This window comes from Pseudophryne corroboree, chromosome 3 (genome assembly GCF_028390025.1).
Source record: "Pseudophryne corroboree isolate aPseCor3 chromosome 3, aPseCor3.hap2, whole genome shotgun sequence".
In the NCBI taxonomy this organism is placed as follows: Eukaryota; Metazoa; Chordata; class Amphibia; order Anura; family Myobatrachidae; genus Pseudophryne; species Pseudophryne corroboree.
The window spans coordinates 453,154,249-453,182,189 of NC_086446.1; the positions used below are offsets into that span (position 1 = coordinate 453,154,249).

The following is a 27,941-nucleotide window of genomic DNA, read 5'->3' on the forward strand; positions in this document are numbered from 1 at the left end:
TGACGCCTTATTCGCTGGTCCCTTGCCATTTTGGAGACACAGAGAAGAGAAGAGAGAGAGAGGGAAGAGAAGAGAGAAGAGAGAGAGAGAAAAAAAAATAGAGAGGAGAGAGAGAAAAAAAAGAGAAGAGAGAGAGGGGTACATTTACTAAGCAGTGATAAGAGCAGAGAAGTGAGCCTGTGGAGAAGTGCCCATGGCAACCAATCAGCACTGAAGTAACATCTACAATTTGCATTCTATAAAATTATACAGAGCTGCTGAATGGTTGATGGGGAAATATCTCCACTGGCTCACTTCTCCGCCCTTATCACTGCTTAGTAAATGTACCCCAGAGAGAGAGAGAGAGAGAGAGAGAGAGAGAGAGAGAGAGAGAGAGGGACGGACGGACGGATAGAGGGAGGTATTTGACTGACTCTCTTATTCTAAATCCCCTCAGCCACCAGCCTGTAGCTTGTGCGGGCTTTAAAGTTTCTGGCAGTCTGTAGCAATATGCACCTGCTGTCTCTGCTCTACAATGCAGATTTCTGAGAAGAAAGAAACAATTGTTGCCTTTAATGAGTTGCCTAGCTGAGGAAGGAGTTAGACTGATAGGTTGACAACCCGCCAACTCTGCCCCCATCCCTATGCAGAGGCGGAACTAGCGAGCGGTGGGCCCAGGTGCGACAAAATGCTTTGCCCCCCCCCACATCCCATCCAAGTCCACCCCCTCACCCCTGGAGAGGATCTGGTGAGGGGGGACCTGCTCAGGGCCAGAGAAATGGATACCTAACCTAGCAAAAATAAGATTTTACTTACCGATAAATCTATTTCTCATAGTCCGTAGTGGATGCTGGGGACTCCGTCAGGACCATGGGAATAGCGGCTCCGCAGGAGACAGGGCACAAAAGCAAGCTTTTAGGATCACATGGTGTGTACTGGCTCCTCCCCCTATGACCCTCCTCCAAGCCTCAGTTAGGTACTGTGCCCGGACGAGCGTACACAATAAGGAAGGATCTTGAATCCCGGGTAAGACTCATACCAGCCACACCAATCACACCGTACAACTTGTGATTTTAACCCAGTTAACAGTATGATAACAATGAAGTAGCCTCTAAAAAAGATGGCTCACAACAATAATAACCCGATTTTTTTGTAACAATAACTATGTACAAGTGATGCAGACAATCCGCACTTGGGATGGGCGCCCAGCATCCACTACGGACTATGAGAAATAGATTTATCGGTAAGTAAAATCTTATTTTCTCTAACGTCCTAGTGGATGCTGGGGACTCCGTCAGGACCATGGGGATTATACCAAAGCTCCCAAACGGGCGGGAGAGTGCGGATGACTCTGCAGCACCAAATGAGAGAACTCCAGGTCCTCCTCAGCCAGGGTATCAAATTTGTAGAATTTAGCAAACGTGTTTGCCCCTGACTAAGTAGCTGCTCGGCAAAGTTGTAAAGCCGAGACCCCTCGGGCAGCCGCCCAAGATGAGCCCACCTTCCTTGTGGAATGGGCATTTACAGATTTTGGCTGTGGCAGGCCTGCCACAGAATGTGCAAGCTGAATTGTACTACAAATCCAACGAGCAATAGTCTGCTTAGAAGCAGGGGCACCCAGCTTTTTGGGTGCCTACAATATAAACAGCAAGTCAGACTTTCTGACTCCAGCCGTCCTGGAATTATATATATATATATATTTTCAGGGCCCTGACAACGTCTAGCAACTTGGAGTCCTCCAAGTCCCTAGTAGCCGCAGGCACCACAATAGGTTGTTTCAGGTGAAACGCTGACACCACCTTAGGAAGAAACTGGGGACGAGTCCGCAGTTCTGCCCTGTCCGAATGGAAAATCAAATATGGGCTTTTGTAAGACAAAGCCGCCAATTTTGACAATCGCCTGGCCTAGGCCAGGGCCAACAGCATGGTCACTTTCCATGTGAGATATTTCAAATCCACAGATTTGAGTGGTTCAAACCAATATGATTTGAGGAATCCCAACACTACGTTGAGATCCCACGGTGCCACTGGAGGCACACAAGGGCTGTATATGCAATACTCCCTTGACAAACGTCTGGACTTCAGGAACTGAAGCCAATTCTTTCTGGAAGAAAATCTATAGGGCCGAAACTTGAACCGTAATGGACCCAATTTTAGGCTCATAGACACTCCTGTTTGCAGGAAGTGCAGAAATCGACCTAGTTGAAATTTTTTCGTGGGGCCTTCCTGGCCTCACCCACGCAACATATTTTTACCACATGTGGTGATAACGTTGTGCGGTCACCTCCTTCCTGGCTTTGACCAGGGTAGGTATGACCTCTTCCGGAATGCCTTTTCCCTTAGGATCCGGCGTTCAAACCGCCATGCCGTCAAACGCAGTCGCGGTAAGTCTTGGAACAGACAAGGTCCCTGCTGGAGCAGGTCCTTTCTTAAAGGCCGATGCCACGGTTCCTCTTGGAACAGACATGGTACTTGCTGAAAGCAAATCCCTTCTTAGCTCCCGAGGCCATTAGTCCTCTGTGAGCATCTCTTGAAGTTCCGGTTACCAAGTCCCTCTTGGCCAATCCGGAGCCACGAGTATAGTTCTTACTCCTCTAGGTCTTATAATTCTCAATACCTTGGTTATGAGAAGCAGAGGAGGGAACACATACACCGACTGTTACACCCACGGTGTTACCAGGACGTCCACAGCTATCGCCTGAAGGTCTCGTGACCTGGCGCAATACCTGTCCCATTTTTTGTTCGGGCGGGACGCCATCATGTCCACCTTTGGTCTTTCCCAATGGTTCACAATCATGCGGAAAACTTCCCGATGAAGTTCCCACTCTCCCGGGTGGAGGTCGTGCCTGCTGAGGAAGTCTGCTTCCCAGTCGTCCACTCCCGGAATGAACACTGCTGACAGTGTTATCACATGATTTTCCGCCTAGCGAAAAATCCTTGCAGTTTTGCCACTGCCCTCCTGCTTCTTGTGCCGCCCTTTCTGTTTACGTGGGCGACTGCCGTGATGTTATCCCACTGGATCAATACCGGCTGACCTTGAAGCAGAGGTCTTGCTAAGCTTAGAGCATTATAAATTTGCTCTTAGCTCCAGTATATTTATGTGGAGAGAATTCTCCAGACTTGATCACACTCCTTGTGTGACTGCTCCCCAGCCTCTCAGGCTGGCCTCCGTGGTTACGAGCATCCAATCCTGAATGCCGAATCTGCGGCCCTCTAGAAGATGAGCACTCTGTAATCACCACAGGAGAGACACCCTTGTCCTTGGATATAGGGTTATCCGTTGATGCATCTGAAGATGCGATCCGGACCATTTGTCCAGCAGATCCCACTGAAGAGTTCTTGCGTGAAATCTGCCGAATGGAAGCGCTTCGTAATAAGCCACCATTTTTACCAGGACTCTTGTGCAATGATGCACTGACACTTTTCCTGGTTTTAGGAGGATCCCGATTAGCTCGGATAACTCCCTGGCTTTCTCCTCTGGGAGAAACACCTTTTCCTGGACTGTGTCCAGAATCATCCCTAGGACCAGCAGACGTGTCGTCGGAACAACTGCGGTTTTGGAATATTTAGAATCCACCCGTGCTGTCGTAGAACTACTTGAGATAGTGCTACTCCGACCTCCAACTGTTCTCTGGACCTTGTTCTTATCAGGAGGTCGTCCATTTTCTTTGAAGACGAATCCTCCTTTCGGTCATTACCTTGGTAAGGACCCGGGGTGCCTTGGACAATCCAACGGCATCGTCTTGAAACTGATAGTGACAGTTCTGTACCACGAACCTGAGGTACCCTTGGTGAGAAAAGGCAAATTTTGGGACATGGAGGTAAGCATCCCTGATGTCCCGGGACACCATCTAGTCCCCTTGTTCTTTGCTATCACTGCTCTGAGTGACTCCATCTGGATTTGAACCCTTGTAAGTGTTCAAATTTTTCAGATTTAGAATAGGTCTCACCTAGCCTTCAGTACCACCATATAGTGTGGAGTAATACCCCTTTCCTTGTTGTCGGAGGGGTAATTTTATTATCACCTGCTGGGAATACAGCTTGTGAATTGTTTTCAATACTGCCTCCCTGTCGGAGGGAGACATTGGTACAGCAGACTACAGGAACCTGCGAGGGGGGAAACCTCTCGACATTCCAATCTGTACCCCTTGGATACTACTTGTAGGATCCAGGGGTCCTGTACGGTCCCAGCGTCATGCTGAGAACTTGGTAGAAGCGGTGGAAGGCTTCTGTTCCTGGGAATGGGCTGCCTGCTGCAGTCTTCTTCCCTTTCCTCTATCCCTGGGCAGATATGACTCTTATAGGGACGAAAGGACTGAGGCTGAAAAGACGGTGTCTTTTTCTGCAGAGATGTGACTTAGGGTAAAAAACGGTGGATTTTCCAGCAGTTGCCCTGGCCACCAGGTCCCATGGACCGACCCCAAATAACTCCTCCCCTTTATACGGCAATACATCTTTGTGCCGTTTGGAATCTGCATCACCTGACCACTGTCGTGTCCATAAACATCTTCTTGCAGATATGGACATCGCATTTACTCTTGATGCCAGAGTGCAAATATCCCTCTGCGCATCTCGCATATATAGAAATGCATCCTTTAAATGCTCTATAGTCAATAAAATACTGTCCCTGTCAAAGGTATCAATATTTTTAGTCAGGGAATCCGACCAAGCCACCTCAGCTCTGCACATCCAGGCTGAGGCGATCGCTGGTCGCAGTATAACACCAGCATGTGTGTGTATACTTTTTAGGATATTTTTCAGCCTCCTATCAGCTGGCTCCTTAAGTACGGCCCTATCCGTAGATGGTACCGCTACTTGTTCTGATAAGCGTGTGAGCGCCTTATCCACCCTGAGGGTTGTTTCCCACCGCGCCTTAACTTCAGGCGGGAAAGGGTATACCGCCAATAATTTTCTATCGGGGGAAACCCACGTATCATCACACACTTCATTTAATTTATCTGATTCAGGAAAAACTACAGGTAGTTTTTTCACCTCACACATAATACCCTTTTTTGTGGTACTTGGAGTATCAGAAATATGTAACACCTCCTTCATTGCCCTTAACGTGTGGCCCTAAAAGAAAATACGTTTGTTTCTTCACCGTCGACACTGAAATCAGTGTCCGTGTCTGGGTCTGTGTCGACCGACTGAGGTAAATGGGCATTTTACAGCCCCTGACGGTGTTTGAGACGCCTGGACAGATACTAATTTGTTCGCCGGCCCTCTCATGTCGTCAACCGGCTTGCAGCGTGTTGACATTGTCACGTAATTTCCATAAATAAGCCATCCATTCCGGTGTCGACTCCCTAGAGAGTGACATCACCATACAGGCAATTTGCTCCGCCTCCTCACCAATATTTTCCTCATACATGTCGACACACACGTACCGACATACAGCACACACATAGGGAATGCTCTGATAGAGGACAGGACCCACTAGCCCTTTGGGGAGACAGAGGGAGAGTTTGCCAGCACACACCAAAACGCTATAATTATCCAGGGACAACCTTTATATAAGTGTTCCTCCCTTATAGCATTTTAATATATATACATATCGACAAATCAGTGCCCCCCCTCTCTGTTTTAACCCTGTTTCTGTAGTGCAGTGCAGGGGAGAGCATGGGAGCCTTCCCACCAGCCTTTCTGTGAGGGAAAATGGCGCTGTGTGCTGAGGAGAATAGGCCCCGCCCCCTTTTCGGCGGGCTTCTTCTCCGGAGTTTTAGATATCTGGCAGGGGTTAAATACATCCATATAGCCTCAAGGGCTATATGTGATGTATTTTTCGCCATACAGGTATTATACATTGCTGCCCAGGGCGCCCCCCTCCAGCGCCCTGCACCCTCCGTGACCGCTGTGTGAAGTGTGCTGACAACAATGGCGCACAGCTGCAGTGCTGTGCGCTACCTGATGAAGACTGAGAGTCTTCTGCCGCCTGGTTCCGGACCTCTTCATCTTCAGCGTCTGCAAGGGGGGTCGGCGGCGCGGCTCCGGGACGAACCCCAGGACGAGCCCTGTGTTCCGACTCCCTCTGGAGCTATGTCCAGTAGCCTAAGAATCCAATCCATCCTGCACGCAGGTGAGTTGAAAATCTCTCCCCTAAGTCCCTCGATGCAGTGAGCCTGTTGCCAGCAGGACTCACTGAAAATAAAGAACCTAAAAACTTTTTCTAAGTAACTCTTTAAGAGAGCCACCTAGATTGCACCCTTCTCGGCCGGGCACAAAAACCTAACAGAGGCTTGGAGGAGGGTCATAGGGGGAGGAGCCAGTACACACCATGTGATCCTAAAAGCTTGCTTTTGTGCCCTGTCTCCTGCGGAGCCGCTATTCCCATGGTCCTGACGGAGTCCCCAGCATCCACTAGGACGTTAGAGAAAGTGCCGTAACTAGACATTTTAGCACTGTGTGCAAGAAACGGCATCGGAGACCCCCCCACCTCTATGTAAAACGGGCAGTGCGCGCTGTATGCGCGCGCAAAATATATAGGGGCGTGGCTTCGTGGGAAGGGGTGTGGCCACAAAATAATACCAATTCATATAACGGTGCACAGTGTCCTCAATTGTTCAAATTACGCCGCACAGTAGCACCACTACACCAGGTAGAGCCTCTTTTACACCTTACGGCGGACAGATTCCCCTTTTTACACCTTACGACAGACAGCGTCCCCTTTTTACACCTTACGGCAGACAGCGTCCCCCTTTTTACACAGTACGGCAGACAGCGTTCCCTTTTTACACATTACGGCAGACAGCGTCCCATTTTTACACATTAAGGCAGACAGTGTCCCCCTTTTACACGAAAGAAAGAAAGAAAGAAAGAAAGAAAGAAAGAAAGAAAGAATTATACTTACTGTCTCCGCTGGCTCAGGCTCCTCGTGCAGCTACTGGCAGAGATCCCGGACAGGAGAAAAGGAGGAGGTGGAGGAGGGAGCTACAGCAGCGCTGTGTAATTGGTGGAGGCACTGCTGCTGCTGTCCCTTTCCTTCCCCAATGGCTGTCCTCCTCGGCTGTGAATGCTGGGATGCGCTTCCCAGCATTCACAGCGGCAGAGGACAGCCTATGGTGAAGGAAAGGGACAGCAGCAGCAGCGCCTCCACCAAATTACAGTGCGCTGCTGCAGCTCCCCCCTCCACCTCCCTCCTTCACCCCTGTGGCCGATTCGCTCCTCACCTCGGCGGTGGCTATGTGCTGCGGGCAGCGGTTACCCGCAGCACACAGCGGCATGTAATGAGTCAGTTTGACTCATTACATGCCGCGCTGCTTTGGGCCTCTAGACAGTGGCGGGCCCCAGTGCAAGGCACTGCTTACACTGGCAGTAGTTCCGCCACTGTGCAGAGGCACCCATCTCACCAGGTCCCCGCCACTTTGAGTGGGTGCCACAATTAAACAATAATAAGATTTTAAACCTACCGGTAAATCCTTTTCTCGTAGTCCGTAGAGGATGCTGGGGACTCCGTAAGGACCATGGGGCTAGACATGGGCACTTTAAGAAAGACTTTAGATCTGGTGTGCACTAGCTCCTCCCTCTATGCCCCTCCTTCGTCCTCAGTTAGAGAAACTGTGCCTAGAGGAGACGGACAGTACGAGGAAAGGAATTTTGTTAATCCAAGGGCAAGATTCATACCAGCCACACCAATCACACCGTATAACTTGTGATATACTATCCAGTTAACAGTATGAAAACGACATAGCATCAGTCCAAGACCGATGAGACTATAACATAACCCTTATTTAAGCAATAACTATATACAAGTCTTGCAGAAGTAGTCCGCACTTGGGACGGGCGCCCAGCATCCTCTACGGACTACGAGAAATAGATTTACCGGTAGGTTTAAAATCTTATTTTCTCTTACGTCCTAGAGGATGCTGGGGACTCCGTAAGGACCATGGGGATTATACCAAAGCTCCCAAACGGGCGGGAGAGTGCGAATGACTCTGCAGCACCGATTGAGCAAACAGGAGGTCCTCCTCAACCAGAGTATCAAACTTATAGAACTTTGCAAAGGAGTTTGAACCCGACCAAGTAGTAGCTCGGCACAGCTGTAGCGCCGAGACCCCTCTGGCAGCCGCCCTAGAAGAGCCCACCTTCCTAGTGGAATGGGCCTTGACCGATTTAGGTAACGGCAATCCCGCCGTAGAATGCGCCTGCTGAATCGTGTTACAGATCCAGCGAGCAATAGTCTACTTTGAAGCAGGGGCACCAATCTTGTTGGTTGCATACATGTCAAATAGTGCTTCTGTTTTTCTGACTGTAGCCGATCTGGCCACGTAAATTTTCAAAGCCCTGACCACATCAAGGGACTCGGGATCCTCCAAGTCCCACGTAGCCACAGGCACCACAATAGTTCATATGAAAGGATGAAACCACTTTTGGCAGGAATTGAGGACGGGTCCGCAATTCCGCTCTATCCATATGAAAAACCAGATAGGGGCTTTTATGTGATAAAGCCGCTAATTCCGATACTCGCCTAGCCGAAGCCAAGGCTAATAACATGACCACCTTCCAAGTGAGATTTTTCAACTCCACCATTTTAAGTGGTTTAAACCAGTGTGACTTAATGAAACTTAACACCACGTTAAGGTCCCAAGGTGTCACCGGAGGTACAAAAGGAGGCTGAATATGCAGTACTCCCTTCACAAAAGTCTGTACTTCAGGGAGAGAGGCCAATTCCTTTTGAAAGAAAATGGATAAGGCCAAAATCTGAACCTTAATAGATCCTAATTTCAGGACGAAATTCACTCCAGTTTGCAGGAAGTGAAGGAAACGGCCCAGATGGAATTCTTCCGTAGGAGCATTCCTGGCCTCACACCAAGAAACATATTTTCGCCATATACGGTGATAATGTTTAGATGTCATGTCCTTCCTAGCCTTTATTAGCGTAGGAATGACCTCATCCGGAATACCCTTATCCGCTAGGATCTGGCGTTCAACCGCCATGCCGTCCAACGCAGCCGCGGTAAGTCTTGGAATAGACATGGCCCCTGTTGCAACCGGTCCTGTCTTAGAGGAAGAGGCCATGGATCTTCTGTGAGCATTTCCTGCAGATCCGGATACCAGGTCCTTCGTGGCCAATCTGGAACAATGAGGATTGTTCTCATTCCTCTCCCTCCTACCATTCTCAACACCTTGGGTATGAGAGGAAGAGGGGGAAATACATAGACCGACTGGAACACCCACGGTGTCACTAGGGCATCTACAGCTACTGCCTGAGGGTCTCTTGACCTGGTGCAATACCTCTGTAGCTTCTTGTTGAGGCGAGACGCCATCATGTCTATCTGTGGCAGTTCCCAATGACTTGCAATCTCTGCGAAGGCTTCCTAAAGTCCTCTCTTGGATGCAGGTCGTGTTTGCTGAGGAAGTCTGCTTCTCAGTTGTCCACTCCCGGAATGAACTGCTGAAAATGTGCTTACATGATTTTCCGCACAGCGGAGAATCCTGGTGGCTTCTGGCATTTCCACTCTGCTCTTTGTGCCGCCTTGGCGGTGTACATGAGCCACTGCGGTGATGTTGTCTGACTGGATCAGAACCAGTAGGTCGCGAAGCAATGTTTCCGCTTGCCGAAGGGCGTTGTATATGGCCCTCAGCTCCAGGATGTTGATTTGAATACAATTTTTTTTTTTTTTTTACTTGACCCAAAGACCTTGGAAGTTTCTTCCCTGTGTGACTGCTCCCCCACCTCGGAGGCTCGCGTCCGTGGCTACCAGAATCCAGTCCTGGATGGCGAACCTGCGACCCTGCAGAAGGTGAGCACTCTGCAGCCACCATAGGAGAGACACCCTGGCCCTAGGGGACAGGCTGATTAACTGATGTATCTGTAGATGTGATCCGGATCACTTGTTCCGTAGATCCCATTGGAAAGTCCTCGCATGGAACCTGCCGAAGGGAATGGCCCCGTAAGATGCCACCATCTTTCCCAGGACCCGAGTGCAGTGATGCACTGACACCTGTTTTGGCTTTAATAGGTTTTTTATCAGAGTCATTAGTTCCTGGGCCTTCTCTATCGGAAGATAAACCCATTTCTGGTCCGTATTCAGAATCATACCCAAGAAAGGCAGACGAGTCATAGGAACCAACTGTGACTTCGGGATATTGAGAATCCAGCCGAGTTGCTGTGACACCTTCAGCGAAAGTGACACGCTGTTCAACAACTGCTCTTTTGATCTCGCCCTTATTAGGAGATCGTCCAAGTATGGGATAATTGTGACTCCTTGCTTGCGTAGGAGCACCATCATTTACGCCAATTACCCTGAAATTGGTAATGACAATACTGTACCGTAATTCTCAGGTTCGCCTGATGGGGTGGATAAATGGGAACATGAAGGTATGCAGCCTTTATGTCTAGATACACCATAAAATCCCCCCCTTCCAGGCTGGCGATGATCGCTCTGAGCGATTCCACCATGAATTTGAACCTTTTCAAGTATAGGTTCAGAGATTTTAATTTTAAAATAGGTCTGACCCAACCGTCCGGTGTCGGGACTACAGCCAAGGTTGAGTAATATCCCCTTCCTTGTTGAAGGAGGGGAACCTTGAGCACCACCTGTTGGAGATACAATGTGTGAATTGTATTTAATATTATCTCCCTTTCTGGGGGAGAAGCCGGTAGGGCCGATAAGGAAAACCGGCGAGGAGGCACCTCTTCGAATTCCAGCTTGTAACCCTAAGAAACAATTTCTATTGCCCAGGGATCCACCTGTGAGTGAACTCAGATGTGGCTGAAGAGTCGAAGACATGCTCCCACTGGGGCGGACTCCCTTAGCGGAGCCCCAGCGTCATGCGGTGGATTTAGTAGAGGCCGGGGAGGACTTCTGTTCCTGGGAACTAGCTGTGCCCTGCGCCCTTACCTCTGGTAAGAAAGGACGCTCCTCGTACTTTCTTGTTTTTCTGCGACCGAAAGGACTGCATTTGATAATGTCGTGTTTTCTTAGGCTGTGAGGGAATATAAGGCAAAAGATCAGATTTACCAGCTATAGCTGTGGAGAGCAGGTCCGAGAGCCCTTCTCCACACAATTCCTCACCCTTGTAAGGTAAAACCTCCATATGCCTCTTTTAGTCGGCATGTTCCACAGGACACGTCTAGCAGAAATCGACATAGCGTTGACTCTAGAACCCAGTAGACCAATGTCTCTTTGAGCATGTCTTATATATAAGACAGCATATTTTATATATCCTAGGGTCAATAACATGGTATCCTTATCTAGGGTTTCAATCTCCGCTGATAAGGTATCTGTCCACGCTGCTACAGCGCTATAAACCCCTGCCGACACAATCGCCGGTCTGAGTAGTGTACCAGAATGTGTGTAAATGGACTTCAAAGTACTTTTCTGCATGCAATCTGCAGGATCCCTGAGGGTAGCTGTATCTTGGTATGTCAGCGCTACCTTTTGGGTAAACGTGTCAACGCCTCGTATCCTGGCCCTAGCAGGGAAAGGATACGCCATGAGAATTCTTTTGGGAAACTGCAGTTTCTTGTCTGGAGATTCCCGCTCTTTTTCACACAATTCATTTGGTTCATGAGAGGGGGTAAATGTTATCTCAGCTTTCTTCCCCTTAAACATGTGTACCCTCGTGTCAGGGACAGATGGGTCATCAGTGATATGCAAAACATCTTTTATTACAATAATCATATATTGAATACTTTTCTGCCAGTTTTGGCTGTAACTTTGCATCATCGTAGTCGACACTGGAGTCAGACTCCGTGTCGATATCAGTGTCTATTATTTTGGATAGTGGGCGTTTTGAGACTCTGAAGGTCCCTGCGACATAGGGACAGACATGGGTAGATTCCCTGTCTGTTCTCTAATCTTTTGTGTAATAAATTTACCTCAGCACTTAATTCCACATATCCAGTCAGGTGTCGGCGTTGTCGACGGAGACACCACACACACACATTTGCTCCATCTCCTCCTTAGAAGAGCCTTTTACCTCAGACATGTCGACACACACGTACCGACACACCACACACTCAGGGAATCCTCTTATCTGAAGACAGTTCCCCCACAAGGCCCTTTGGAGAGACAGAGAGAGAGTATGCCAGCACACACCCAGCGCTAATACCCCAGGAAAAACACACAATGTGTTTACCCAGTAGCGCTGTAATACTATTATTTGCTGCCAATTACGTGCCCCCCCCCCCCTCTTCTCTGAAACCCCCTTTCACCGTGGATAAGCAGGGGAGAGTCCGAGAAGCTTCCTTTAAGCTGTGCTGTGGAGAAAATGGCGCTGGTGAGTGCTGAGGGAGAAGCCCCGCCCCCTCGGCGGCGGGCTTCTGTCCCACTTAAATATAATGAAAACTGGCGGGGGCTCTTTATATATACAGTGCCTAGCTGTATATATATCTCTTTTGCCAGAAATGAGGTTTATATTGCTGCCCAGGGCGCCCCTCCTGCGCCCTGCACCCTTACAGTGACTGCCGTGTGTGAGGTGTGTGGGAGCAATGGCGCACAGCTGCACTGCTGTGCGTTACCTCAGTGAAGATCATGAAGTCTTCTGCCGCCTCTGAAGTCTTCTTTTTTTCTCATACTCACCCGGCTTCTATCTTCCGGCTCTGTGAGGAGGACGGCGGCGCGGCTCCGGGACGAACTCCAGGGTGAGACCTGTGTTCTGACTCCCTCTGGAGCTAATGGTGTCCAGTAGCCTAAGAAGCAGAGCCTTGAAACTCACAGAAGTAGGTCTGCTTCTCTCCCCTCAGTCCCTCGATGCATGGAGTCTGTTGCCAGCAGGCTCCCTGAAAATAAAAAACCTAACAAATATACTTTCTGTCAGAAAGCTCAGGAGAGCTCTCTGAAAAGCACCCAGTCTCCACTGGGCACAGTATCAAACCGAGGTCTGGAGGAGGGGCATAGAGGGAGGAGCCAGTGCACACCAGATCTAAAGTCTTTCTTAAAGTGCCCATGTCTCCTGCGGAGCCCGTCTATCCCCATGGTCCTTACGGAGTCCCCAGCATCCTCTAGGACATAAGAGAAAAGCTCATGTCCTCCTTCCCCTCTATAAATTAGACTTTAGCCTTACTGCACTTGAGTGCTGGACTCTCTCCAGTTCCAGATTAAGTTTGTGTTTAATGCTGATAATGCTTGATGCTGATAAACACTGCCGTGCTGTGTAATGTCAGGGAGATGGCTACTACATACATGATACCGGCGCTGCACGGGACGCGGCCGCTCCACAATGTACAGAGGAACCACTCATTACCTCCATGCCGCTGCGCCGTGTCGCGGACCAGACACAGCGGGGAGAGGAGGACAAACTGGAAGCGGGCACCGCACTCTTCCCCCACACTGCCGTGCTGTGTACTGTCAGCACGGCAGTGCAGGAAGACCTCAACGCCGTCGCTGGAGAGATATCTGGGAGTAGGCGCTGTTGCCACGCTATGTCTGTCAGCGCGACAGTGCAGTGGGAGTCCTGCCGCTATCAAGGCCAGTATGACCGAGCAGAGGAGGGGATGAAGGCCAGCCGCTGTGCCTACATGGAGGCTCTCACACCAAACCGGTGCCTCAGGATGCGGCTGTGTTGGGAGGAACATTGCTTCTCTGGTTAAGCGCTGTTCTCCTGTGCAGCTTGCTGCTGGTGTGTGACCCGGACCCCACTTCTCTGGATAAGTGGCGAAGGGTTCCTGAGGTTAAGAGAACCAAGGGGCTAATTCAGACCTGATCATAGCCGTGCAAAATTTTGCTGCGTTGGTAGGTGACTTCTCGCCGCATCCCGGGCCGCAGCGGCTGCATGTAATGTCACGCAGCCACCACGGCCCGCCCCTGCATGGTCCGGGCACGCCTGCATACGCAGTTCAGACCTGATCGCCCCCTGTACGAAAACGCACAGCAGCGATCAGGTCTAAATTAGTTCCTAAGTGGGTAATTCAGAGTTGATCGCAGCAGCAAGTTTGTTAGCAGTTGGGCAAAACCATGTGCACTGCAGGGGGGGGGGGGGGGGGGGCAGATATAACATTTGCAGAGAGAGTTAGATTTGGGTGGGTTATTTTGTTTCTGTGCAGGGTTAATACTGGCTGCTTTATTTTTACACTGCAATTTAGATTTCAGCTTCAACACACCACACCCAAATCTAACTCTCTCTGCACGTTATACCTGCCCCTCCCACCCCCCTTCTGCAGTGCATATGGTTTTGCCCAACTGATAACAAATTTACTGCTGCAGCGATTTACTCTGAATTACCCCCTAAGTCCCAAGAAAGAAGAAAATTTTTTAAATAAAGTAAAGTAATATAACTGAGCAGGAGTTCAGTCAGCAGTGACCGGCTCCCTCGGCACAAATTCTAAACTGAGGGATGATGGGGCATAGAGGGGGAGGAGCCTGTTTCACTTCTTAGATTATTTTAAGTGCCAGCTCCCTATAAACCACCATCATCAACCCACAGTCTTGAAGTTGTGCCAGTGATCCCTAGTGGCTGACAGAAAAATGTCTGGTAAAATAATACTGTGGAAATTCTGCAAAGTTTTTGTGTAGTGGGATAGATATACACAAGTCCATGCCCCGAAGTCGTGCCAATATGCATGTGTAATGACTGGCACAAAAAAAAAAAAAAAAAAATCCTGTTTAGTCTGTGGATAAACACTTATCAAATAGAAAAGTTTATTTTAAACAGAGCAATTGCAAAATTTGCAGAATGTATCTTAGGGATTTCCACATATGCTGATAAACCTTGCAATGCACAAAAAAAGATAAAAGAAAATATGCAGTATGTAAAGTACATATGTTCAGCAATGCATTTTACTGGCATAAACTTCTAGAAAAGAACGATCAGCTGATATATTAGATTCCTCCCTTTATCTCATGAAACCTGCTCTGTGGGGTCCAGACCATCATCTATTTGTTACATCAAGCTTCAACCACCACTGTCACATACATTGTTGGTGCTCACGCTGGGGCAGATTCTGACACAGATACATCTGCAGCCACTTGCTAAGCGTGTCTAAGTACGCATGAGTCACTCCGCCCACTGTTATATATGTTGCTGCAAAAGGTCCATCCAAATCAGGTGTCCCATATGCATCCAGACGCCTCAAACAAGAATGGAATGCCCACGAAACAAGACATGGCTCCCTCCTAACTGCCAGACAGGAACGCCCATTAGGCTACGCCTGCTCAAAATGCGACTCGCTACTGTGGACGCATTGTACAACGCATACGCAGATTCCATCTGTGACGTTTGCACAGTCTGCGGAAAATCGGGAGAAGCATACACTTTACCACTTGTGCCTGACTCCGAATCAGCCCCATAATGCATAATATTATTCAGAGTGTCAAACAATGAACAGAGACGTAAAAACAGTGTATAAATGGTTTATATAGTAATTAACCTTCAATACAGCTCACTATTAAATAGCAGTTATTAAAAGAGAACTATGAAGTAGAAGCATTAACACCGAGAGCACAAGTGGTGAACATTTGGTGTATCTTCCACTCTGCCTTACCTGCTTTGACTGCAGATGTGGTTGTTCTTGGCTTCTATGGTCCATCGAGTGTGATTTTAACTTTGCCTTGATGATAAAAACAACAAAGAGTGAGACAGATAAGAGGCCTGAACCTTCCTATTCATAATAGTTAATCCACACAGTTCGGGAAACAGCGAGGGTACATGAAAGAACCACGGTAATCAGTCAGAGTACACAAAAGGACAGCCAATGAGGACATGAGAGACCATAATGACAGTCACTGCACATACTGACCTGGCTTTTAAAGTTCTTGAGATAATCTGTTACTACTGAGTCTTCTCTCTCACACCCTGGGGCTTTTTTATAGCTGCCTGAAAGGTCAGTGTGGAAACCAAGGTTATCTAGACTATGAGGTTTTCCAAGAGATCCAGGAGGAGATCCACAAGGATTGGTTGGGCTTCCTATGCTGGCACATAACATCTAAAGGGAGATATGGTCACAAAATGAAAATTAAGATATAAAACATCCCTTATCATACCATGATCCTCCCCCCCCCCACCCCCAAAATAAAAAATAATAATAAAAAAATAAAAAAAATAGGATTTTAATTACCTACCGGTAAATCCTTTTCTTGTAGTCCGTAGAGGATGCTGGGGTCGACATAAGTACCATGGGGTATAGACGGGTCCACCAGGAGCTATTGGCACTTTAAAGAGTTTAACAGTGTGGGCTGGCTCCTCCCTATATGCCCCTCCTACCAGACTCAGTCTAGAAACTGAGCCAGAGGAGACTACATACTTCGAGAGAAGGAAATACACAGCTCACACAACAAGGCAAATCCGGCCTATAGGCCGGAGAACTCAGCAACAGCTGAAACAGTACTGAAACAGGAACGAACACAGAACTTACCTAGGAACCAGGTAGTACTGAACCAAATAACCACTGCAGGATAATAGGATTTTGGTACTTACCGGTAAATCCTTTTCTCCTAGTCCGTAGAGAATGCTGGGGACTCCAAAAGGACCATGGGGTATAGACGGGATCCGCAGGAGCTTGGGCACACTTAAAAGACTTAATCTGGGTGTGAACTGGCTCCTTCCTCTATGCCCCTCCTCCAGACCCCAGTTATAGGAACTGTGACCAGGAGAGACGGACATTTCGAAGAAAAGATTTTTGTTTAAACTAAGGGCTACAAACATACCAGCCCACACCACAAACATACCGTACAACCGGAGTAACTTTACCAGATAACAGTATGAATTAACACCAGCAACAAGCTGAAACTAGAAACACACAACCCGTGTATAAACTAATTTAACCAGCAAGAAAACACTGCAAGTAATAGTCCGCACTGGGACGGGTGCCCAGCATCCTCTACGGACTAGGAGAAAAGGATTTACCGGTAAGTACCAAAATCCTATTTTCTCTTACGTCCTAGAGGATGCTGGGGACTCCAAAATGACCATGGGGATTATACCAAAGCTCCAGAACGGGCGGGAGAGTGCGGACGACTCTGCAGCACTGACTGAGCAAACGCAAGGTCCTCATCGGCCAGGGTATCAAACTTATAGAACTTAGCAAAAGTGTTTGAACCCGACCAAGTAGCTGCTCGGCAAAGCTGTAACGCCGAGACGCCTCGGGCAGCCGCCCAAGATGAGCCCACTTTCCTGGTAGAATGGGCTTTTACTGGCTAAGTAGTCCGGCCAAAGAATGAGCCTGCTGAATTGTACTACAAATCCAGCGTGCAATAGTCTGTTTTGAAGCAGGATGACCAATTTTGTTGGAAGCATACAAGACAAACAGCGCCTCAGTTTTCCTAGCAACAGCTGTCCTAGTGACGTAGATCTTCAACGCTCTTACAACATCCAGAGATTTTGGAATCGCCACAATAGGTTGGTTAATGTGAAATGAAGAAACCACCTTCGGCAGAAATTGTTGACGAGTCCTCAATTCCGCCCTATCCGAATGAAAAATCAAGTACGGGCTCTTATGAGATAAGGCCGCCAACTCTGACACCCGCCTGGCAGACGCCAGTGTCAATAGCATAAACACCTTCCAAGTGAGAAATTTCAACTCAACCTTATGCAAAAGTTCAAACCAGGAAGACATGAGAAACCGTAAGAGTACATCAAGGTCCCATGGAGATACAGGAGGCACAAACGGAGGATTGATATGCATTACTCCTTTCACAAAGGTCTGAACCTCTGGGAGGACAGCTAACTCTTTTTGAAAGAAAATAGACAAAGCCGAAATCTGCACTTTGATGGAACCCAATTTCAGGCCTGCATCTACTCCCGCCTGTAAAAAGTGGAGAAAGCGACCCAAGTGAAAATCTTCCGCAGGAGCCATTTTAGACTCACACCAGGAAACATACTTTCTCCAAATATGGTGATAATGCTTCGCCGTAACCTCCTTCCTAGCCTTAATGAGAGTTGGAATGACCTTCCTGGGAATACCCTTACGAGCTAAGATCTGGCGCTCAACCTCCATGCCGTCAAACGCAGCCACGGTAAGTCTGGAAACACGCATGGACCCTGCAACAACAGGTCCTCTCTTAGAGGAAGCGGCCAAGGATCTTCCACCAGTAATTCCTGAAGATCCGGGTACCAGGCCCTTCTTGGCCAATCTGGAACAACGAGAATCGCCTGAACCCTTGCTCGTCGAATGATCCCCAGTACCTTTGGAATGAGAGGAAGTGGAGGGAACACATACACCAACTGGAAAACCCACGGAGACACCAAGGCGTCCACTGCACTGGCTTGGGGGTCCCTTGACCTGGAACAATACCTCGGGAGCTTCTTGTTCAGACGAGACGCCATCATGTCGATCAACAGAATTCCCCAACGTTTTGTCACCTCTGCAAATACCTCTTGGTGAAGAGCCCACTCTCCCAGATGGAGATCGTGTCTGCTGAGGAAATCTGCTTCCCAGTTGTCCACTCCCGGTAGGAAGACTGCTGACAGGGCGCTCACGTGTTGTTCCGCCCAGCGAAGGATTCTTGTGGCCTCCGCCATTGCCGCTCTGCTCCTTGTTCCGCCTTGACGGTTTATATGCGCCACCGCTGTGATGTTGTCTCACTGTACCAGGACAGGTCGACCCTGAAGAAGGCTTCTTGCTTGCAGCAGGCTGTTGTAAATGGCTCTTAACTCGAGAACATTTATGTGGAGACAGGCTTCCTGGAGCGACCATTTCCCCTGGAAGTTTCTTCCTTGGGTGACTGCGCCCCAGCCCCGGAGACTTGCATCTGTTGTTAGAAGCACCCAATCCTGGATACCGAACCGGCGTCCCCCTAGGAGGTGATGATCTTGTAGCCACCACAGGAGAGAAATTCTGGCTCTGGGAGATAGACTTATCTTCCGGTGCATGTGCAGGTGAGACCCGGACCATTTGCTCAGCAAGTCCCACTGAAACACCCGGGCATGAAACCTGCCAAATGGAATGGCTTCGTACGCCGCAACCATCTTCCCCAGAACCCGAGTACAGTGATGGATTGACACACTCGTCGGCCTCAGAAGTTCCCTGACCATCGCCTGCAGTTCCAGAGCCTTTTCTTCTGGAAGAAATACTTTCTGTAAATCCGTATCCAGAATCATGCCCAGAAAAGGCAGCCGAGTGGTCGGAATCAACTGAGATTTTGGCAAATTGAGTACCCAACCGTGCTGTCGCAGAACCGACAGTGACATATCTACACTTCTCAGCAACCGTTCCTTGGACCTCGCCTTTATCAGGAGATCGTCCAAGTACGGGATAATTGTAACCCCTTGTTTGCGAAGGAGAACCATCATTTCCGCCATGACTTTGGTGAAAATCCTCGGAGCCGTGGAGAGCCCAAACGGCAACGTCTGAAATTGGTAATGAGAATCCTGTATCGCAAACCTGAGGAAGGCCTGATGCGAAGGATATATCGGGACATGTAAGTAGGCATCCTTTATGTCGACTGACGCCATAAAATCCCCCCCTTCCAGGCTGGCAATTACCGCTCGAAGGGATTCCATCTTGAACTTGAAAACTTTCAAATATGGATTGAGGGATTTTAGATTTAGAATTGGTCTGATTGAACTGTCCGGTTTCGGCACAACAAAGAGGCTCGAGTAGAACCCCTCCCCCCGCTGGAACGAGGGAACGGGAACAATGACCCTCTGTAGACACAATTTTTGAATCGCTGGCAGGACCACCTCCCTGTCCGGAAGAGCTACTGGTAATGCCGAAATGAAGAACCGGTGAGGGGGTATCTCCTGAAACTCCAGTTTGTATCCCTGAGACACAATCTCTAGGACCCAAGGATCCAGGTCTGATTGAATCCAGACCTGACTGAATATTTGTAGACGGCCCCCCACCGGTCCGGACTCCCCCAGGGAAGCCCCAGCGTCATGCGGTGGACTTTGTAGCAGCAGGGGAGGACTTTTGGTCCTGGGCGCCTGAGCCTGCAGGAGGTTTCCTTCCCCTTCCTCTACCTTTTGAAGCGAGGAAGGACGAACCTTTTCCACGCCTGTATTTATTGTGACGAAAGGACTGCATTTGCTGATGTGGTGCCTTTTTCTGTTGTGTGGGAACATAAGGAAGAAAAGAGGACTTACCCGCAGTCGCGGTCGAGACCAGGTCAGCCAAGCCGTCCCCAAACAAGACAGTACCTTTGAAGGGTAACGCTTCCATAGCCCTCTTGGAGTCGGCATCAGCGTTCCATTGATGGATCCACAACGCCCTCCTGGCTGATATCGACATGGCATTGGTTCTTGAACCCAAGAGACAGACGTCCCTCGCCGCATCCTTCAGGTAATCTGCAGCGTCCTTGATATAACAGAGAGTCAAAAGGACATTATCTTTATCAAGGGTATCCATATCATTAGCTAAATTCTCAGCCCATTAAGCAATAGCACTACCCACCCATACCGACGCCACAGCAGGTCTGAGCAATGCACCCGAATTAGCGAAAATGGACTTCAAAGACGTCTCCAGCTTACGATCCGCCGGATCCTTGAGAGCTGCCGTGTCAGGGGACGGAAGTGCCACTTTCTTAGACAAACGAGATAGAGCTTTGTCAACATTTGGAGACGCCTCCCATTTTTCCCTGTCATCAGAGGGGAAAGGATACGCCATGTAAATTCTCTTGGGAATCTGCCACCTCTTATCCGGCGACTCCCAAGCCTTTTCACAAAGAGTATTCATTTCATGAGAGGGGGGAAACTTCACCTCAGGTTTTTTTCCATTGAACAAGCAAATCCTTGTTTCCTGTACCTCAGGTTCATCAGAAATGTGTAAAACATCTTTTATAGCCACAATCATGTACTGAATACTCTTAACTAACCGTGGATGTAAAGCAGCCTCAGTGAAATCGACCTCGGAATCAGAGTCCGTATCGGTATCAGTATCTACCACCTGAGTAAATGGCCGCTTTTGCGACCCGGATGGGGTCTGAACCTGAGACAAAGCCTCTTCCATGGACTTTTTCCACACCTGCGTCTGTGACTCAGACTTATCTAACCTCTTTGATAAAGAAGCAACATTCGAATTTATCGTACTGAGCAATGCGAGTAAATCAGGTGTCGGCTGCGTCGACAGTCCCAAATCTAGCCCCGCATCCACTCCCCCAATAACCTCCTCTGGTGAATAACATTCAGCCTCAGACATGCCGACACGTAGTACCAACACACAACAACACACAGAACGTCCCAGCTAGGTGACAGGCCCACAATGAAGCCCAGATAGAGGACACAGGGGGAGTATGCCAGCTCATACCCCAGCGCCCATATATCCCAAGAAAAGATATATGTACCCAGCGCTGCTTTGTAATGATAATAAGCACCACACTGCGGCCCCCCCTTCTGAATATCTCCCCGTTACTTGTCTGAGGAATGTGGAGGTCCCGGCAGCGTCTCCCTTCAGCCGCGTGCTGAAGGAGAAGATGGCGCCTGTGAGCCGCGGGACGAAGCTCCGCCCCCTTCCCGGCGCGCTTCGGACCGCCAAATTTAAAAATGAAAAATGCCGGCGGGGGTTTCTGGAAACGGTGCCGAGGCACCGAAAAGCTCTCTGCCAGCCCCAAAACTCCAGTAACATGCTGCCCAGGGCGCCCGCCCCCCCCCCCCCCCCGTCCTAGCGCTCTGCACCCAGTAAATACCGTTGGTGATGTGTGTGGGAGCATGGAGCACAACGTTACCGCTGTGCTGTACCTTCCGTTACTGAAGTCTTCTGCCGTCCTGAAGTCTTCTGATCTTCTCATACTCACCGACTTCTTTTTTCTGGCTTCTGTGAGGGGGTGACAGCGGCTCCGGGAACAAGCAGCTAGGCGCACCAAGTGATCTAACCCTCTGGAGCTAATGGTGTCCAGTAGCCGAGAAGCAGAGCCCTTAACTAAGAAGAAGTAGGTCTGCTCCTCTCCCCTCACTCCCACGCTGCAGGGAGCCTGTAGCCAGCAGGTCTCCCTGAAAATAAAAAACCTAACATAAAGTCTTTTCTAGAGAAACTCAGGAGAGCTCCCCTAGTGTGCATCCAGTCACTCCTGGGCACAAAGTCTAACTGGGGTCTGGAGGAGGGGCATAGAGGGAGGAGCCAGTTCAGACCCAGATTAAGTCTTTTAAGTGTGCCCAAGCTCCTGCGGATCCCGTCTATACCCCATGGTCCTTTTGGAGTCCCCAGCATCCTCTAGGACGTAAGAGAAAAAGAAGCGCTGGGCGGGCGCCCAGCATCCTCTACGGACTATGAGAAAAGGATTTACTGGTAGGTAATTAAAATCCTATTTTCTCTTACGTCCTAGAGGATGCTGGGGTCCATATTAGTACCATGGGGATGTACCAAAGCTCCCAGAACAGGAGGGAGGGCGCGCAGGCTCCTGCAGAACTGCTTGTCCAAACTTGAGGTCATCAGAGCCCAAAGTATAGAACTTGTAAAACTTAGCAAACGTGTTCGAACCAGACCAAGTAGCTGCTCGGAAAAGCTGTAAGGCCAAGACACCCCAGGCAGCCGCCCAGGAAGAACCCACTTTACGAGTAGAGTGAGCCTTAACCGATTTTGGACACGGCAATCCTGCAGTAGAATAGGCATGCTGGATGGTGAACCTGATCCAGCGAGAAAATCGACTGCTTAGAAGCAGGACACCAAATTTTCTTGGGATCATAGGAGGACAAACAGAGTCAGATTTCATGAGACAAGCAGTCCTCTTCACATAAATCTTCAAAGTCCTCACAACATCCAAGGCCTTTGAAGCAATTGAGAAATCAGGAGCCACTGGCACCACAATAGGTTGGTTGATATGAAAAGCCGACAGGAAGGAACTGTGGACGAGTCCTGGGTTCCGCCCTATCTTCATGGAAGACTAGATAGGGACTTTTACAGGACAAAGCCCCCAATTCCAACACACGTCGAGCAGAAGCCAAGGCCAACAAAGTTACCACCTTCCATGTGAGAAACTTGATTTCAGCCTCCTGTAGAGGCTCAAACCAATCCGATTGCAGGAACTGCAACACCACATCAAGATCCCATGGTGCCGCTGACGCCACAAAAAGAGGCTGGATGTGCAGAAACCCTTTCAAAAAGGTCTGAACCTCAGGGAGGACAGCCAATTATTTCTGGAAGAAAATGGACAAAGCTTAGATCTGGACCTTGATGGAGCCCAATCTCAGGCCCATATCCACACCTGCTTGCAGGAAAAGGAGAAAACATCCAAGTTGAAACTCCACTGCAGGAAATTCCTTGGATTCACACCAAGACAAATATTTTTTCCAAATGCGATGGTAATGTTTAGACGTTACCCCCTTCCTAGTCTGTATCATGGTAGGAATAACCTAGCTCGGAATACCCTAGCTAAGATCTGGCGCTCAACCGCCATGACGTCAAACGTAGCCGCGGTAAGTCTTGATAAGCGAACGGCCCCTGCAGTAGAAGATACTCTCAAAGAGGTAGGGGCCTTGGATCTTCCAGCAGTAGATCCAGCAGATCCGCGTACCAAGCCCTCATTGGCCAGTATGGAGCAATGAGGATTGCCAGAACTTTTGTTCTTTTTACAAGTTGTAGAACTCTTGGAAGTGGAGGGAATACATACACTGACGTGAATACCCACGGCGTTACTAGTGCGTCCACCACCACTGTCTGTGGGTCCCTCGACATGGAACAGTACCTCCGCAACTTCTTGTTGAGCCGGAAGGCCATCATGTCTATGTGAGGAACCCCCCACCAACTGGTTACCTCCTCGAACACCTCCGGGTGGAGGCCCCACTCTCCTGGATGGAGATCGTGTCTGCTGAGGAAGTCCGCTTCCCAGTTGTCTACTCCCGGAATGAAGATTGCTGACATCGCTACAGCGTGTCTTTCTGCCCAGAGGACGATTTTTGTCAGCTCCAACATTGCAGCCCTGCCTGTCGTTCCGCCTTGTCGGTTTATGTAGGCCACTGTGGTCACGTTGTCCGAGTGCACCTCAACAGCCCGATCCTGTAGAAGGTGTGCTGCTTAAAGAAGGCCGTTGTATACGGCTCTTAGCTCCAGGATGTTTATCGGAAGAAGGGACTCCTGACTCGACCACCTTCCTTGGAAGGTTTCCCCTAGAGCGACTGCTCCCCAACCTCTTAGACTTGCATCCGTGGTTAGAAGGATCCAGTCCTGAACTCCGAACCTTCGGCCCTCCAGAAGGTGTGGTAGTTGTAGCCACCAGAGGAGCGAAATCCTGGCATTCGGAGACAGACGTATCCTCTTGTGTATGTGTAGGTGAGATCCCGACCACTGGTCCAAAAGATCCAGTTGAAAGGAGCGAGCATGAAACCTTACCATACTGCAGAGCCTCGTAGGAGGCAACCATCTTCCCCAGAACTCGGATGCACTGATGAACCGACAGCCTGGCCGGCTTCAAGAAATCACGAACCATGGTTTGAATCACCAACGCTTTCTCCACTGGTAGAAACACCCCCTGCACCTCCGTGTCGAGGATCTTCCCCAGGAAAGACAGCCTCCTTGACGGCTTCAGATGAGATTTTGGGAGGTTCAGAATCCAACCGTGCTCCTTGAGTAGATGCGTCGTGAGAGCAATGGATCTTAACAACTTCTCCTTGGACGATGCCTTGATCAGCAGATCGTCCAGATACGGAATTATGTTCACCCCCTGTTTGCGGAGGAGAACCATCATCTCTGCCATCACCTTGGTGAAGACCCTTGGTGCTGTGAAGAGACCGAACGGCAGTGCCTGAAATCAGGATTTTGGTACTTACCGATAAATCCCTTTCTCCGATTCCACAGGGGCCACTGGAGTGTAGTTACAATGGGGAAATAGTAGGTAGTAATTGGGAGCTGGCACTTTAAAAATCTCACACTGTGGCTAGCTCCTCCCCTACTATCTCCCCTCCAAGCCAGTCTACGTAAAACTGTGCCCGAGGAGAGCTGTAATAAACAAACCTTAAGGTAGAGGAGGTTAACGACGCCCTGTAAACCAGGAGAACACAAACTAAACCTGGAACAGAACCTGACAAAAACCAGGCAAGCCTGAACTCAACAAGCAGTCATATGGTGATCTGCAAACCGTTAAGCAAAAAAACAGGAGGAACAGCGCTGGGCGGGCGTCCAGTGGCCCCTGTGGAATCGGAGAAAGGGATTTATCGGTAAGTACCAAAATCCTGATTTCTCCTTCATCCACTAGGGGCCACTGGAGTGTAGTTACAATGGGGACGTCCCAGAGCTCCCAAAAACGTGTGGGAAAGCGCTGAGAGTCCTGTAAAAACTGCTCGGCCAAACGGTGATGTAGAGGCCGCAAAAGTGTCAAACTTGTAGAATTTGACAAAACGAATGTCGGTTCGACCAAGTAGCCGCCCGACAAAATATTCATGGAGACCCCACGGGCAGCCGCCCACGAAGGTCTTACAATGCGCGTAAAGTGCGCTGAAATGGAAAACGGAGGCTCCCTAGTAACCGCCAAGAAGACTGTCTGATGGTCAGATGTATCCAACGGCCCAGCGTATGCTGGGACCCCGGCTATTTAGTACGGGAGCATCGTACAGAACAAGAAGAAAAACACTTCATCGAATAGCCTGAGACCTCTGTAGAGAGAGTCGGCGAGCCCTGACAACATTCAGAGAGGACTGAAAAACACTAGTGTCAGATTTATATGAAAAATGGACATCCCCTCTGGAAGAAACGACCGCTGAGGCCGAAGCTCAGCCAGGGGAGTTGCCAATAGAGTACTCCCTGAAAAAGAGGCCGAACTTACGGCCGCTAGGCTAATCTCATTTGGAAGAAAACCGAAAAAAAAGGCAGAGACCTAAAATTCCGGGTTTGTGGTTTGAAGCGCTGCGGAGCAAAACCTCCCAGAGAAACCAAAGATGAATGGTAACTGAAAGAAGGGGAAAAACCCCTTTTATCCTTATTATGTCCCATAAAGTTTTCCAAAAGTGGCAAAAGCGAGAAGAGGTAACAGACTTCTGAAATCGGGGCCCAGTAGGCCTAACCGAACTAGGGAACTCCTCCCTTCTGAGGTCTCGTGAACAGTCACACGGTTAAACGAAACCAGGGTAAGATTGAACAAAGAGAAAAAAGGAGCCTGTTGAAGTAGACAGTCCAGTCGAGGTAGGAGCCAAGGCTCCTCTACTGACAACAGGCGTATCTGTATCTTCAAGTCATGCGTGGCCCAACCAGCGCCACCGAGAGGACTAGCACGCATAATCCCCTCCTGTGTTACTGAACATGAGGTAGAAATAGAAAAGGAGGCAGGATAGAATAACCAGAAAATTCCCCGGAGCCCTGAGGGCCTCCTCGGCTACTGCCGCCAGAGCTCACGTCCGAGAGTAATAAAGGGTTAAAGAGTCAGTCAGAACGCCCTGAGGTCGATCCGAAATCTCCGCCCACAGCGGACCAGCTGACAAAACTCCGGGGAATGTTCCCTCACCCGGGAGTCTGACCTGGTGGCTTGACCTGGAAAGAAGATTGTTGTCCCCCGCTCAGAGAGGAATGGAGGCGACCACTCATTGCGTCGCAACTTGACTGAAGGAATAGAGTACCTGGTGCCGAGGAAGGAAAAATCCTCTGCCGGACCGTGTTGAGAAACATCTATGCGGAGCATAAATTGGATCTGTGTCGAATCAGAAGCTCCTGGATCCTCCAGATATTCAGAAGCCACCTAATGTACAGAGTGGGATAGTAGCAGTAAATTGTCCCATTAGGGAACCAACGTCACCCACTGCCCTTGAAAAAGAGTTATTCTGTGATCTTCCTAAACTCTGTGGGAGCGGACGAGAGACCGAGAGGAAAGGACTGACAGTGAAAATGAGAATCCTGTAATGCGAATCTGAGAAAAGCCCGTCCAACGGAAATCAGTAAACAGGCATCTCTGAAGACAAGGGACACGTAAAACTCCCTTTCTTGTTCAAACTAGCAATCACAGACTAAAAGGATTCTAAGGCCAGAATAGGCCTGTCCGAGCCAACTGGCTTCGGAACGTGAAAAGAAAACAAAGGCCTGAGATCTGATTCAAATGATATGTGAAAAACAGGGATCAACACCCTTTGCGGTTAGAAGCCTATGGAGCGCAGCCTGCAGTATGACTCTCTTGTCATCGTAAATCGGCCGACCCTTGCCGAGGGACTCCTGAGACGGTTGTAACCGCCCAAGCCTTCTCCCATCGACCTGCGCCTACCCTGGGACCCTCCAGGTGGTAGGAAAGTCTGTGTAATGGGTGTATAGGATGACATAAAATCAGACTGGACCGAGGATGTTGAACCTCTGCTTCAGCTTTTTACCTTGAGAACCCCTGGCGACGGAGATATCGCCCGTGTGGAGTCGAAAGCTTGAAAGGGCACGGAAAAATCTAAAGGAAAGACCAGTAAAGGTCTGTCTTGGAGCTGGGGCAGTAGTAGGAGAAAGCAAAGTGGACTTACCTCCAATGGTTCAAGAAATCCTGCAGAAAGTTCCTTCTCCAGAACCATCTGCCCCGTAGGATTTCATGTTCACCTGTCACTGTCGCAGCCCCAGAGGTCGTCGGGTTAAGACAGCCCAAGCGAAGATGCAGGGTCCGAGTCTGCAGACGTGGAGACCTCCAAAGAACATAAAGCAGAATCGTGATTCTGACCTGTACCAAAGTATCAATTGATCCTGATGCGAAACATCCTGTAACCTAGAGGACAATTGTTCCCCAACCTACCTGCTCCGGACACGGTAGAACCGCGCTGCCGTATCTGTCGATGGACCCCTGAGCAAGGTTGCCTCAGGAAAACGGCGGCTTGATGGACCGGCGATACACTGATGTGTATACCCTAGAGAGGTTCTGATACCATCTCCTGCCGTCTGCGGGGAAAGGATAGGAAAACAAACATTGTTTGATACCTGATATTGTGTATTCGGGTGTCTGTCGGCCGCCTACCGGAGCCTGCCCAGCTCATCCGAAACTGGACCAGTCGCTGTCATTTCGTCATTGGCGTGGAACCCTGATGGACTTGACGTGTCCGCCTCCTTTACCTGCAGTATCAGATGAACTGCTGTATAATGCACCTGGATATTCTGAGACACTGGTTCAGACTCCACAGAAAACAGACATCATCAGTAATGTATGGAATGTTAGCAAGGTTCCTTTAGAAACCTGGAGAGGTGAAATGACGTACAAGGTCTCTGGT

The 27,941-nt window shown here is 49.3% G+C and overlaps 1 protein-coding gene across 6 annotated transcripts in view; it reads right to left on the minus strand.

Annotated features, from left to right (window-relative positions):
* Positions 1-27,941, minus strand: part of UNK (unk zinc finger) — a 253,205-nt gene that overhangs the window by 47,272 nt on the left and 177,992 nt on the right. For all 6 annotated transcript variants that reach the window (XM_063960581.1, XM_063960580.1, XM_063960583.1 and 3 more), the window contains exons 10-11: positions 15,658-15,843; positions 15,403-15,468 (exon numbers count right to left, since the gene is read on the minus strand). In XM_063960581.1, coding sequence (XP_063816651.1) covers positions 15,403-15,468; positions 15,658-15,843 — 252 coding nt within the window. The remainder of the gene's footprint in view (positions 1-15,402; positions 15,469-15,657; positions 15,844-27,941) is intronic.